Raw genomic sequence first — 14,366 nt, forward strand, 5'->3', positions numbered from 1 at the left:
TCATTGAGTTGATTCAGTGGTTCGGAGCGTTATGAATCAGCGAGTCGATTCAGCAGTTTGGAGCATTATGAATCAGCGAGTCGATTCAGCGGTTTGGAACATTATGAATCAGTGAGTCGAATCAGCGGTTTGGAACATTATGAATCAGCGAGTCGATTCAGCGGTTTGGAACATTATGAATCAGTGAGTTGATTCAGCGGTTTGGAGCGTTATGAATCAGTGAGTCGATTCAGTGGTTCGGAGCATTATGAATCAGTGAGTCGATTCAGCGGTTTGGAGCGTTATGAATCAGTGAGTCGATTCATTGGTTCGGAGCATTATGAATCAGTGAGTCGATTCAGCGGTTTGAATCGCCAAAGTCACGTGATTTCAGCAGTTTGGCGGTTTGACACGTGATCCGAATCATGATTCGACTCACTGATTCATAACGCTCTGAACCGCTGAATCGACTCACTGATTCATAACGCTCCAAACCACTGAATCGACTCACTGATTCATAACGCTCCAAACCGCTGAATCGACTCACTGATTCATAACGCTCCAAACCGCTGAATCGACTCATTGATTCTTAACGCTCCAAACCGCTGAATCGACTCACTGATTCATAACGCTCCAAACCGCTGAATCGACTCACTGATTCATAACGCTTCGAAGCTTCATGATGCCGTGTTTTGAAATCGTCATCTCTATATAAGTCGTTATTTAGGGGTTTTTTGCGCACAAAAACTATTCTTGTCTCTTCATAAAGTTATTGTAGAGCCGCTGTAGTGAGATGGACTTTGTAACTTTAGTCTTTAGTGTCTTTTAAGGGTCTTGAGAGTGTAAAGTTGAGCCAATGGAGGCCTTTCAGAGCATCAGATTTACACTAAAATATCTTCATTTGTGTCTGAAGATGAACGGAGGTCTGACGGGTGTCCAACCACATGAGGCTCAGTCATTAATGACAGAATTTACATTTTTGGGTGAACTAACCCTTTAAGTAATAACGTAAGAACAACGAAGCGTCGTTTCGGGAAACCCAGCCCTCATTTCTCAACGATCTCACCTGAACACACAAAACAAATCCCAGTGTTTGCTCCTGAGACGACACACACTGCAGGTTTAGCCTGTGTGTGACACTTCTCCTGCTCCTCTATAGAGGTGTGTAAAGTCAGAGATTTGAGTTCTGTAGTTTCTCCAGCGGTGTGGATCACATTCCTCTGGTGTGACCAATTAAACACACACACACTGATCAATCAATGCTGTCCGGTCTTTATTCACTCACAACTCACCTTAGTTCATTTCTCATGATCATGAAATGCATATTGTAGGCCGTCTTTGTTCACTTGAGAGGGACTTTTCAAATGTTATATTTCGATTGATCCGGCCTCATTAATCTAATATGACAGTTAATTCCGCGCTGGCGCTCTTCAAGCACTGGGTTGGATCAGAACAAACACTGATTTCATTATGATGTTGGATCTCTTTAAATGCTGCTCACAGTTCCAGCTTAAATTCATACGCAAGAGCTCTTGGAAATGATGCAGCTGAACTTTGGCAAATTCTATTGGATTTTATTCCCACCTTCAGTCCTACAGTCTCCAGGTGTCTGTTCCGATCCACAAAGATCTCCATTCTTTGGAAAGACTTTCTATATTCACTTCAGCTGCCAGATTTAATATATACTTTAAGCGTAAGAGTTGAGCTCAGAGTTTCCCCTGAGCCAATCACAACTCTCATGACATTAACTCTATCACTGCCCATCTGAGTCTTAAACTCACTGATAAAATAACATTTTCTCAATAATGGCTGATGATGGACAGTAAAATAATCATTTAGAGAGATTTTAAAGTCTCTTCTGCTCATCAAGGCTGCATTTATTTGATCAAAAATACAGTGAAATATTACTCCAGTGTAAAACAGCTGTAACAAATAAACATATTAAAAGTTTTTACTGTATTTTTGATCAAATAAATGCAGCCTTGATGAACAGACGAGACTCACAAACATTAAAAAGAGTAATATTTCCAAACTTTATATATATATTATATTATAATATTGTGTTTGCTGACCCATCGAGGCATGGACTCCTCTAGACCCCTGAAGGTGTGCTGTGGTATCTGGCACCAAGATGTTAGCAGCAGATCCTTTAAGTCCTGTAAGTTGCGAGGTTCGAATTTGACAATTTGGCCCTTGTCAAACTCGCTCTAATCCTTACGCTTGCCCATTTTTCCTGCTTCTAACACATCAACTCTGAGGATAAAATGTTCACTTGCTGCCTAATATATCCCACCCACTAACAGATCATCAGTGTTATTCACTTCCTCTGGTCATAATGTTATGCCTGATCGGACTAATTTATACATGAGAAGAGAAATCGAAAATAGTTATAGTTATTAAAATAGTTATTTAAATCTAGAAATCAAAGAGTGTGAATAACGCGTCCAATAGGAGAGCCTGAGATTGTGTGATGAATGATCGTTTGACGGCCAGCAGGTGGCGCTGCACACACTATTATACACATTGATTTATTACAAATATTACTTTACAAACTCTGCAATAAAATGGATCCTGGAATGAAATATTTGACCGTGTTTGACAATAAAATATAATTTAAAATATATATATATATATAAATGTACAAAAAAAATATTTTTTAGCATATTTTTTTTAATCTTTCTTTGTAATAAATAAATAAATGATATAATAGTCTTATAGATAAATAAGTCACGTGATTGCAGAACCGTTCTCCGTTCCTCCAGGAGTGTGTGTCCTCCTCCTCCTCCTCCTCCTCAGCGGGACTAACCCCGAGCTCGAGCCCTGAATGGCGGAGGCATGTGTCAGTTCTGCTGGGTGGTCCTTCGGTCCTGCGGTCCTTCATTGAGGAGGAGAAAAAGTGCGTCCAGATGCCAGTGCGCGCACAGCTGTGCCGCGTAACCGCGCGTAAAACGCTCACAACGGACAAAAACGCACTTTCGGCTTCGAGGAAACGCGTTTAACAGTCGCCGAGGACTGAGAGATGCCTCACACACTCTGGAGGAAACACACACACTTGGAGCGAAGGCTTGTGCAACTTGTTGATGTGTTGTAGCGCGCGCGAAGCAGCTGTTTTACCCCGGAGCGGAGCATGAGCTCCCCGGTCCACAGGTAAGCGCAGAACCGGAGGATCCGACGCGGAGCTCGTGCCAACGGGACCGGACCCGGGATCATGTCCAGACTGGACCTGGAGAGACCTGTGCTTCTGATCGCAGTGATTCTACAGTGATATGATGGCCTCGGAGGTGGTGTGTGGACTCATGTTCAGACTCATGCTGCCAGTGTGCCTCGCTGCAGGTAACACACACACACACACACACACACACACACACACACACACACACACACACACACACACACACACACACACACACAACACTCACACACACAACACAAGTTAGGATTCATGTGTGCATGAAACGCGTTTAATGTGCTCATATCACTCAAAAGAAAAATCTGTAGTTTTAAATTATAGTAGCCTACATCTTATTATTGTTGTTGAAAAGTTATTTTATCTTGAATTAAATTACCTCATTTATACTCATATTCCATGCAAATATGATTATAAACAGTAACTGGTTCACTAGATAACTTACTGGACTAGTTTTGTCTTGTTTTATGCATTATTTCAAATTTTATGGCATTTTTTCATGGTATTCCATCAATACATTGCAAACATTATATATAGTATTTTCAGTATTTTTGTCTGGTTTTCACACAAGTCTTGTTTTCAGGAAAAATCACCAAACTTAAGTGAGTTTATGCATAAAACAAGACAATTGTAAATATGATTATAAACAGTAACCGGTTCACTAGATAACTTACTACTTTTTTTATGCATTATTTCCAATTTTATGGCATATTTTTAATGGTATTCATCAATACATTGCAAACATTATATATATATTGGAGTATTTTTATCTGATTTTCCAGCACAAATATCATAAACACAAGTCTTCGGGAAAAATCACCAAACTTAAGTGAGTTTATGCATAAAACAAGAAAACTAACACATATCTGCCAATGGGGTCAGAAAAAGAAACATTCTTTAATGTGGTCATATAATTCAAAAGAACAATCAATATAAATATAGAACTTATTGGACTAGTTTTGTGCATTTCCTATTTTAAGGCATCTTTTCACTGTATTCCATCAATACATTGCACTATATATATATATATATATATACACTATTTTCAGTATTTTTATCTGATTTTCCAGCACAAATATCATAAACACAAGTCTTGTTTTTGGGAAAAATCACCAAACTTAAGTGAGTTTATGCATAAAACAAGAAAATTGCAAATATGATTATAAACAGTAACCGGTTCACTAGATAACTTATTGGACTTGTTTTATGCATTTCTAATTTTATGGCATTTTTATGGTATTTCATCAATACATTGAGTATATATTTGAGTATTTTCAGTATTTTTATCTGATTGTCTTGTTTTTGGGAAAGTGAGTTTAAAAACAATCATGTTTCTGACCCCATTGGCAGATATTAGTTCTTGTTTTAAACATAAATGTGCTTAACTTTGATGATTTTTTTTCAGTAAACAAGACTTAATATTTTAAGTAATTTTGATTCTTTAGTATTTATGCAGTATTTTGTACTGGAAAACAAGACAAAAATACTGATAAAGAACCCTTTTTTTTTTTTAAATGTACAGTCATTTTTAATCTTTTTAAAGCGGTTTCACACACACGTGGAGTTTTACTGATTCTGACGCTTCACACAGCGTGTAGATGAACGCTCTCATTCTCATGTGGACTGATAAATAAACCATCAGTTATGATTCTGATGATCAGTTATGATTGATTCATTGCTGGGTTTATTGATTTATAATGCACAAGGAGGACCAATTAGTCAAAATATGCTCACATTATTCATTTAAATTTGCAGATATGCTATTCTTACATATTTGCATATTGTTTCACTCTTGTAATATTTTATTGCTGTTTTTGCTTTTGGTTAGAATGGTGGATGCAGAGCATTTAACGCTACTATGACCTAAAAGTGCTGTTTTTGTTAAGATATTGTACATATTTTGAGTGTGTGACAGACGAGTACTTCATCATCTTTAACGGACGCTCTGTAGATTAGTTATGTGCTTCCTGTCACCGTTTAAACTGCCCTGTCAATCATCTCATCTCATTAAATATAAGGTCCTGCTGTATCAGAGAGTAATGTAGTAGCCCGTCCATCTGCCAGTCATGAGACTCTCCTCGTGTGTTTGCAATCGATGCATTTAAAAGTTAAAGGCCAAACTTATCATTATAAAAGTTGAAATATAATGTGGATAACATTAAATAAACATATTTTCGTCAGGTTAGATACTGATAATTCTTCACTCAAGCCCCTTTATCTAAACCTCTCACACATCCGCCATGTTTGTAGTTTTTAACACTTTTTTAATCTATGTTTGTAGTTCTAATCAAATGTATTAATGTTATTAAAAATCGAATACATATCCGAATACTGTTTAGGACCGATGTGAACTAGTGTCCTGAGATGTGTCAGTTTGTTCCCTCCCTTACTGATTATCTTCACCTGTTGTTCATTTAGTTTCCTCATTAACTCCCAATTCACACACTAACCGTCCGAAACAGTTTTCGCTATTAGACTTTTTCCCCGGTCAGAATCCGAGGTGCAGATCCGTGCACGCTCTAATGGCGAATATTACCCACAACCCATTGCACGTTGGATGAGAATTTAATTAGAACTACAAATACAAATAAAAAGGGTTAAAAACTACAAACATGGCGGATGTGCGAGTCCAAAGGTTAAGTTGAGAGGTTTAGATAAAGTGGTTTGTATCTAACCTGACGAAGATATGTGTATTCAATGTTATACACATTATATTTCATCTGCAACAGAACTTTTATAAAGATCCGTTTGGTCATTAAAGGCACAGTATGTAAGATTTTAGGATTAAAATACCCAAAAGCCACTAGATCAGTGTTATATATGTGTTGACTTGTGTACATTATCCCAAATGTTTCAAGAATGTTAAAATTCACAGAGTTTAAATGATGTGTTATTGTGTAGTAACCATGGCAACACTGGCGCTGTAATATCTGATGTGTTTTATTAGACACTGTTTACGTTATATCCAGATGCTTTCGTCATATTTCAACAGTTTTTAGTGAGATCTTTCTGTCGAAAGCGTTTCTATGAAGTAGCCCATTCAACGTATAACATATGACGCTTATGAATAATGAATATCAATAACGCCTGGATAAAAAGAGTTGAATTAAATCGGTTGCCCTGTTTTTTTTAAACACTATTTAAAACTTCTTTCTTGGGTTCAATTCTGTATATGCTAGAATCATTCATTTATATTCACATGTTGTGTATCGAGTATCATAAAATAACATTCGGACGTTAACAACATTTAAATGATAAAATAAATGAGACACTATAACCAGTAGATGGCGGAAGAGGAACACTTATTGACTCATTAGCCTTTTTTTCTCTTTTGTTTTAATGAATTTTTACTGATTATAAAATTACTATTATAACATTAAAATGTCTATTTGTGTTACTTTATTTGTACTGAAGTGTTAAATATAGAGGCTAATTGTAGGGAAAATCACAAAGTCATGAAAAACAAAAACTTCTGACTAAACTTCACAATAAATCTTTATTTGAATCGTGTCTGTGCTTTGTTTGTGATGATGAGAGGATTTGTAGATGATGGGAAGATTCGTGTCAAACGTAAACTTGCTCCAAAATTCATTCAGCGTTTTGAGACTATATAAAGCTTGTTTTAATCGATATGGATTCTCATTCCTGGTATGATTGGTCATTATTTTCAACAGAAATGCCCGTGATTGGCTACAACACTGTAAAATCATGCCTTCGCATGACCCAAATAAAATAACCAGATCACTCAAACAAACATTACTCAACATTATCTCTCCCCAGAATATAATGCTCCTGTAAAGCCCAGTCCAAGTCGATGCACATATTGTGTTAATATTTACCAGAAATTGCTGCGTCTATAGTGAAGCTGCAGTCTGTCCTGCGTAATCCTAACGAAGCGAAAGAGTAGTTTGACCCAATACTCTTCTCAAAAGTCTGTATTATTTCTCCACAAAAGCAGCACTTATAGTGCCAAGTATAAGAGGCAGAACTGAGACGCGTTTCCTCGGGTCATCATTGTGTGTTGTTTGTGCGGTTTTGACCCGGTTTCTCCATCCAGCAGTGTTTTCCTGTACCAGTTCAAACTCTTTTAGTGTGGGATGAGTAATCCTGCACTCGACGTCTGTCCAAACACACACTCCGGCTAAAGTAAGCATGAGCTGAGCCCACAGCAGCTCTTCCGCTCAGATCACACACACACACACACACACACACACACACTCCGCTATATGTGCGGATCTCTGTTGTGCGTGACCCGCTTCTCCTCGCTGTGCTGATAGTGTCTCCAACATCTGCCTCATCTGCCTCACACACAGTGTGTTTTACAGATAGCGAGGGCTTGAGCTTCTTCAGCGTTCTGCCACGGATCTCTGTCAGTCGAGATCTCTGCTTCCCACGACCCAGTCCCACCAAACACACACAGTTTATCTGTGATAAAACCCCCAGTGGAGTTCAGATCAGAGTCTGGTTTACTGAACACAGAGCTGTTCCACGTCCAGATCTAGTCTGGGTTTTTTGGTGTGTTTCCTATGCTAAACAAACTAGGCCGCTCTGATGTTGAACATTGGGTCGTTTTCTAAAGCCTGTTGGTTCTGGGAGCATTTTTTCCATTCATTTCCCCATTAAAAGTCTTTGTTAAAGAGTTATAATCCATTAACCAAATGATTCAGATCAGTGTTCATTTTGACAGCAAATGTTGATTTAGTTTTAGTCGTAGTCTTTTGACTAAAATGCCATTTAGTTTTAGTCATATTTTAGTCACCTGAATTGTTTTTAGTTTTAGTCTAGTTTTAGTCTCCTAAAATCTAATGAGTTTAGTTAAATTGTAATAAATTAAGCATTTAAGCATTACATAACCAACTGTCACTTAAACTTACATTTTGACATCATTTTGTTTTTGACATTAAAAATACACGAAAGAGCTCAATTCACTTTTTGTTTGTTTTTTAAAAACATCTATATTGTTTTTATAACTTTGTATTTCTGTTTTAGTTAGTAGGCCATATCAGGTTTAGCTAAAGCTTCAAATACGTTTATTACTTTTTTTATTTCAGTTAACATTTATTTAATTTCAAGTAATGACGATTTTTTTTAATGGTTTTAGTGAACTATTATAACCCTGATACTTTATTGAATATGTGTCTAATACTGGTCTTTCCTCCTGACTATGAATTAAATGGGAATTAAATTAAATACAGTTTATTGTGTAAGCAAAAACTAATATATAATGCGTGACTTTTAATTACAAACAAACTCGAAATCAGTGTTGCCAACTTAGCAATTTTGTTGCTATATTTAGCAACTTTTCAGACTACCTTAGCAACTTTTTTTTCTAAAAGCACCTAGCAACAAATTTAGCAATTTTTTTAATTTATTTGGCAACTTTTAGCAACTTCTGGAAAGTGACTCTAACCCAAACAACACACATACAAGCTAGCTCAATAGGCCGAGCGGTTCATTCATAATTCCTTAAGATTGCTGTGGAAATGTGGAAATCGCTGTAAAAACCGGAAGATCATTTATGTAGCATATTTACAGAGCCCTGCATATGACATGCAGGAAAAAAACTAGTAGGCTAAATCGTGCACACGATTTATAAAGGGAACAAATGAGTAAATTTTGTGCACAATTAACTTTTTTTTTCTTGCACGTCATGTGTGGGGCTCGATCCGTACATATTAACTAACACATTGCTTTAATTTATTTTACAAATCTAAATTAGCATTTCAAATAATATCTACGTGTTACATAATGCCGTAGTTTTGCCTTGCGATTACGTAATGACGAATCATAGCACAATGATGTCACAACGTCATTTAGCAACTTTTAGCAACAACTCGATCTGCCTTTAGCAACTTCCCCTGAAAATGTGTTGGCAACAGTGCTGGATATACACCGGGACTCTTATTTTGAAATGTCTGCGCCTCTATTGCAGTTGCAGGAGCTCATTCAAGTTTAGGAGATCAAATATGCGTTGTTACAACCGTCTAAAACATATTACTATATAAACATGGTAATGTCCCAAATATTCTTCATATACCAGTAAAACTGATAAACGTTTGGGAGCAAAATGATTCAGACACTTTGAGCTTTTGCTTCAGTGTTTGCTCTTTAATTGCTAATGTGACCTTTGACCTTTCTATTAAAGTGATCTGACATTATCAAGATGAATTTGAGTCATATTTTATTACCATTCTCTAAACTTTAGCGAATAAACTGATAATGTGAGAAAATGTTGCATGTGTCTGAATACATTTTGGTTGAGCTGTATGAGGAACATCACAACATTACAAACTTTGACTTATTTGTCTTTAATGAGGGAAATAACTACAAGAATCCTATTAAAGTCAGCATGAAACAGCAGCCGCTTGTCAAACAAGAACAAATGTAGGCGGGGCTTGATTGTGTCTGTGGGGATTTGATTGGATGGTTGTGGTTTGCTATTGGTGGATCTCATGTGAGTGACAGGTTGCCCCGCCCTCGCCATCAGAGATGTGATGAAGTTACTCTGATTCAAGATTATTAACACAATCATGATGTGCTACCATAAATCATTTAGAATAAACACTGCAGTATTAGTTAAAATAATATCAGATGATTTGATGATTTCACCTTCAGTGATTTCAGAAGCAGATGATTTGATGATTTCACCCTCAGTAATTTCAGAAGCAGATGATTTGATGATTTCACCCTCAGTAATTTCAGAATCAGATGATTTGATGATTTCACCCTCAGTGATTTCAGAAGCAGATGATTTGATGATTTCACCCTCAGTGATTTCAGAAGCAGATGATTTGATGATTTCACCCTCAGTAATTTCAGAATCAGATGATTTGATGATTTCACCCTCAGTGATTTCAGAAGCAGATGATTTGATGATTTCACCCTCAGTGATTTCAGAAGCAGATGATTTGATGATTTCACCCTCAGTAATTTCAGAAGCAGATGATTTGATGATTTCACCCTCAGTGATTTCAGAAGCAGATGATTTGATGATTTCACCCTCAGTGATTTCAGAAGCAGATGATTTGATGATTTCACCCTCAGTGATTTCAGAAGCAGATGATTTGATGATTTCACCCTCAGTGATTTCAGAAGCAGATGATTTGATGATTTCACCCTCAGTAATTTCAGAAGCAGATGATTTGATGATTTCACCCTCAGTGATTTCAGAAGCAGATGATTTGATGATTTCACCCTCAGTAATTTCAGAAGCAGATGATTTGATGATTTCACCCTCAGTGATTTCAGAAGCAGATGATTTGATGATTTCACCCTCAGTGATTTCAGAAGCAGATGATTTGATGATTTCACCCTCAGTGATTTCAGAAGCAGATGATTTGATGATTTCACCCTCAGTGATTTCAGAAGCAGATGATTTGATGATTTCACCCTCAGTGATTTCAGAAGCAGATGATTTGATGATTTCACCCTCAGTGATTTCAGAAGCAGATGATTTGATGATTTCACCCTCAGTGATTTGATTCTGGGCCTGACCTTATGTCATTTTACTCATCTAGCAAATGCATCTTGATTTAAGAATTCTTTGATATTTGGACCAGAAACAAGACAGAAAATAGCATTTTTTTGCAGTGAGCATCGACTAACAACCTCATAGATTACAGTTGCGGTTTATACTGTATGTTAACATTAAAAATTAAGAAAATGATTGTCACTCATACATCCATAACCCAACTGTTGCACTTTGTTGCTTCATAGCAATCCCAGAATGCAGTGCAAAAAGCTCCGACAAGTTCAGTTGAAATGGTCTATTTCACCCTGTGTGTGTGTGTGTGTGTGTGTGTGTGTGTGTGTGTGTGTGTGTGTGTGTGTGTGTGTGTGTGTGTGTGTGTGTGTGTGTGTGTGTGTGTGTGTGTGTGTGTGTGTTTCATGAGGATTAGGATGTTGTCTTGTACGGTAGGATGAAAGTGTCTTTATTTCATTTTCAATGATGCTGTAAAGGTCAAATCCTCCACAAACCATCCGTTTCTAAAAAGACACTCACATTATTAGTCCAAATAAAGCATGCGCCCCGTTTGAACCGAATGATTGATTGTGAAATGTTATCAGTACGGGCTCGATCACTCGAGCGTCATAAACACAACTGTGAGTGATTTCTGTAAACACTAGACCTCCGCCGGATCCAGCTCTTGGGTGGGACGTGACGAACGTGAACAGCGTTTTTAGGGATACCTAAATATTTTATTGCGGGATATATTTTGTTTGCTCGTATACAGGAAGTAAACAACAGTTATTTACATTTATAGGGCGAAGGTAGAACCAAAACTTCAAGAAACGGCATCAGTTTGTGCAAATATTTGCTTCTGCTTCCCTTTGTATGGCTCTCCTCAGCCTTTCTCAGGTCAGGAACACCATCGTCCGAATGCAAACTTTGTGTTGAAATATTACTTGCGATCTGACACTTTGGATCATAACAGTGCTTTAATTCGAGAGGTAGAAGCGTTTATGTTCATATGTACACTACTACTGAAGTCCACGTCTCTGTTTCGTTTAAACTGGGCTTTGGAGGTGGTTAAACTTCAACCACACAGTGTTTTGTTAGACAACTGTGGCTCTGCAGAATTACAGAGAGTGTTTGGATCATTACAGACGTTGTTGACTGACTGTACACAGTCACGCTCTCATTATTCCTCTAAACCAGTGGTTCTCAAATGGGGGTACGCGTACCCCTGGGGGTACGTGAAGGCACTCCAGGGGGTACGTGAGATTTTAAAATATAGCCTACATATATTTAAAAAGTAGCATCCATGCAAAAATCCTTTAAAAATAATTATTTAATAAATATTTCAGGAAAATATAAGTATAAGTTCATAAAATGAATTTTATTTTCAGTAGGCTATTCAATTTCATTATCCTAAAAACCCAGAGTCTCCCCCATACCAGGATGGTTTGACCCAACTTCTCATATGCCGCCTAGCATCACCTGTCAATCACTTGGATCAACGATATGGTGACCAGACGTCCCTGTTTCCCGGTTTTCCAGGTTTTTAATGTTCTATCCCCGACTGGAGTTGTCCCCGGAAATGTCCCCGTTTTACAGCACGTTCCAAACAACCCGCAGATATATTGGAAAAAAGCGCCCAACCAACATACAGCTGCTACGCTGACTCTACTTGGTCGCGCGCACGCGCGCCGTCCGCTACTTCATGAAGAACGTAGTCGAGAGCAGACAGAGTACCATTATCGTCAAATGTCAAAAGAAACCTCGTTGTCGCTTTCAAGGTAGTAACATACTAACTATTCGTTTTTAAATTAAAGTAATATTGTTTGTATGTGCTTTATAACAGAGCCTCAACAAGGTGCAGGATTGTTTTGTCCCTAAAAGTTCCGCAGTCACAACGCAGTGATTACCACACATCTGAACTATAACTTAAATATAAAAACCCTAACCCCAAACAATTACACTTGAAACCAATACATGTGCAGAATACATATACTTTCTGCTTAAAATAATCCTAAAATGCTAAATAACAAGACCAATTAAGGATAGTAAGAATAATTTTCAAGCATAAACGTAAAACTTGTGAAGTAAAAAAAGTAATTTATATAGTATAAACTTAAATACAATTATAAAATGTTACAATATTTGTTGAATAGTTTTATTTATCATATTTATTTTATTTTTACATTATTGTTTTGAACTGCTTATTTACAATGGTTAGCTTACCATTAACTGTTTTCATTGTTTGTTTGTTTTTTGTGGTTTTTTTATTGTATATTTTTATATACAATAAAATATCCAGACCAAAAATCCTAATAATCAAACTAAATCATAATACTTATTAATGTTAATATTAATATTAATATACTAATATAATAGGACTCCACAACAAAAACATTCAAAAATGTATTGTCCCTGTTTTTTAATTAAAATATAATAACAAATGAGATTTGAGTGATATTTTGACCACTCAAATAGGAAATTTCCCCGTTTTCCATTTCAGAAATATGGTCACTGTTTTCACTATTAGTTTGAATCACTACATTTTAGTGATGAGAAATATTTGCAATACATTTAGTCATGGATTATTATCATTTAAAATGTTCGAAATAGCTTATTTTTTTCAAATGTTTGAATTTTGTATGTGTTTATCTGTTCCAAAGTTTAATAAATCAGACACTGATGGCACAGTGCTCTGTTTTAAGTCTTTTTTTTTCAACCAAAAATGCTTTGCGCTGGTTAGGGGGTACTTGGCTGAAAAAATATTTCACAGGGGGTACATCACTGAAAAAAGGTTGAGAACCACTGCTCTAAACGAGCCTCTATGAAGAGACGGAGGACTAGGACACACGTTTGACCCAGGGCCTTTAAACCAGGTTTAACTTTAGTGCATGACTGTTGTTTAAAACATGTGTTAGCTCAAGTTAAACTAAATGTTGTTAAAGGATTAGTTCACTTTTAAATAAACTTTTGCTGATCATTTACTCTCCCCCATGTCATCAAAGATGTCCATGTCTTTCTTTCTGCAGTCGAAAAGAAATTAAGGTTTTTGATGAAAATATTCCAGGATTGTTCTCCATGTAATGGACTTCAATGGGACCCAAACGGTTCAAGTTCCAGGTTCAAGGACAGTTTCAGTGCAGCTTCAAAGGGCTTTAAACGACACCAGATGATGAATAAGGGTCTGATCTAGACAAACCATCAGTTTCTGAGAGAAACCCAGCAGTATTTATGCTATTTATGCTCGTCTCTGAGCTCCGCCATAACTTCCGGAGAGTGAGGTCAAAATACGAGCCTGGTCATAGATGTATACGTAGAAGCCTCATTAGCACCTTTACGGATCAGTAGAATGAGGCATCTACGATCGATATATCTATGACCAGGCTCATATTTTGACCTCACTAAGCAGAAGTTATGGCTGAGCTCAGAGATGATCACGTTCGTCTGATAAGAGGTAAAATAATATCATAAATATTGCTGGGTTTCTCTCAGAAACTGATGGTTTGTCTAGATCAGACCCTTATTCATCATCTGGTGTCGTTTAAAGCCCTTTGAAGCTGCACTGAAACTGTCATTTGGACCTTGAACCGTTTGGGTCCCATTGAAGTCCATTATATGGAGAAAAATCCTGGAATATTTTCATCAAAAACCTTAATTTCGTTTCGACTGCAGACAGAAAGACATGGACATCTCGGATGACATGGGGGAGAGTAAATGATCAGCACGAGTTTATTTAAAAGT

At 36.9% G+C, this 14,366-nt stretch overlaps 2 protein-coding genes across 6 annotated transcripts in view; both read left to right on the plus strand.

Moving 5' to 3' along the window:
• The window catches only part of impa2 (inositol monophosphatase 2), a 246,568-nt gene that overhangs the window by 20,362 nt on the left and 211,840 nt on the right, over positions 1-14,366 (plus strand). Inside the window, exon 9 of one of the 3 annotated variants that reach the window (XR_013815657.1) lies at positions 903-1,237. The exons of 1 other annotated variant lie outside the window; for it this stretch is intronic. The gene's annotated coding sequence lies outside the window, so the exon portion shown is untranslated. Of the gene's footprint in view, positions 1-902; positions 1,238-14,366 lie in introns of those variants that run through there. One more of the 3 variants, XR_013815658.1, reaches the window with a different exon arrangement.
• The window catches only part of piezo2a (piezo-type mechanosensitive ion channel component 2a), a 333,058-nt gene continuing 321,500 nt past the window's right edge, over positions 2,809-14,366 (plus strand). For 2 of the 3 annotated variants that reach the window (XM_079805930.1, XM_079805931.1), the window contains exon 1: positions 3,101-3,312. In XM_079805930.1, coding sequence (XP_079662056.1) covers positions 3,246-3,312 — 67 coding nt within the window. In that variant the 5' untranslated portion in view covers positions 3,101-3,245. Of the gene's footprint in view, positions 3,313-14,366 lie in introns of all 3 variants that reach the window. The other variant, XM_079805932.1, reaches the window with a different exon arrangement.

The sequence above is a fragment of the Gobio gobio genome (assembly GCF_949357685.1).
Source record: "Gobio gobio genome assembly, chromosome: 23".
In the NCBI taxonomy this organism is placed as follows: domain Eukaryota; kingdom Metazoa; phylum Chordata; class Actinopteri; order Cypriniformes; family Gobionidae; genus Gobio; species Gobio gobio.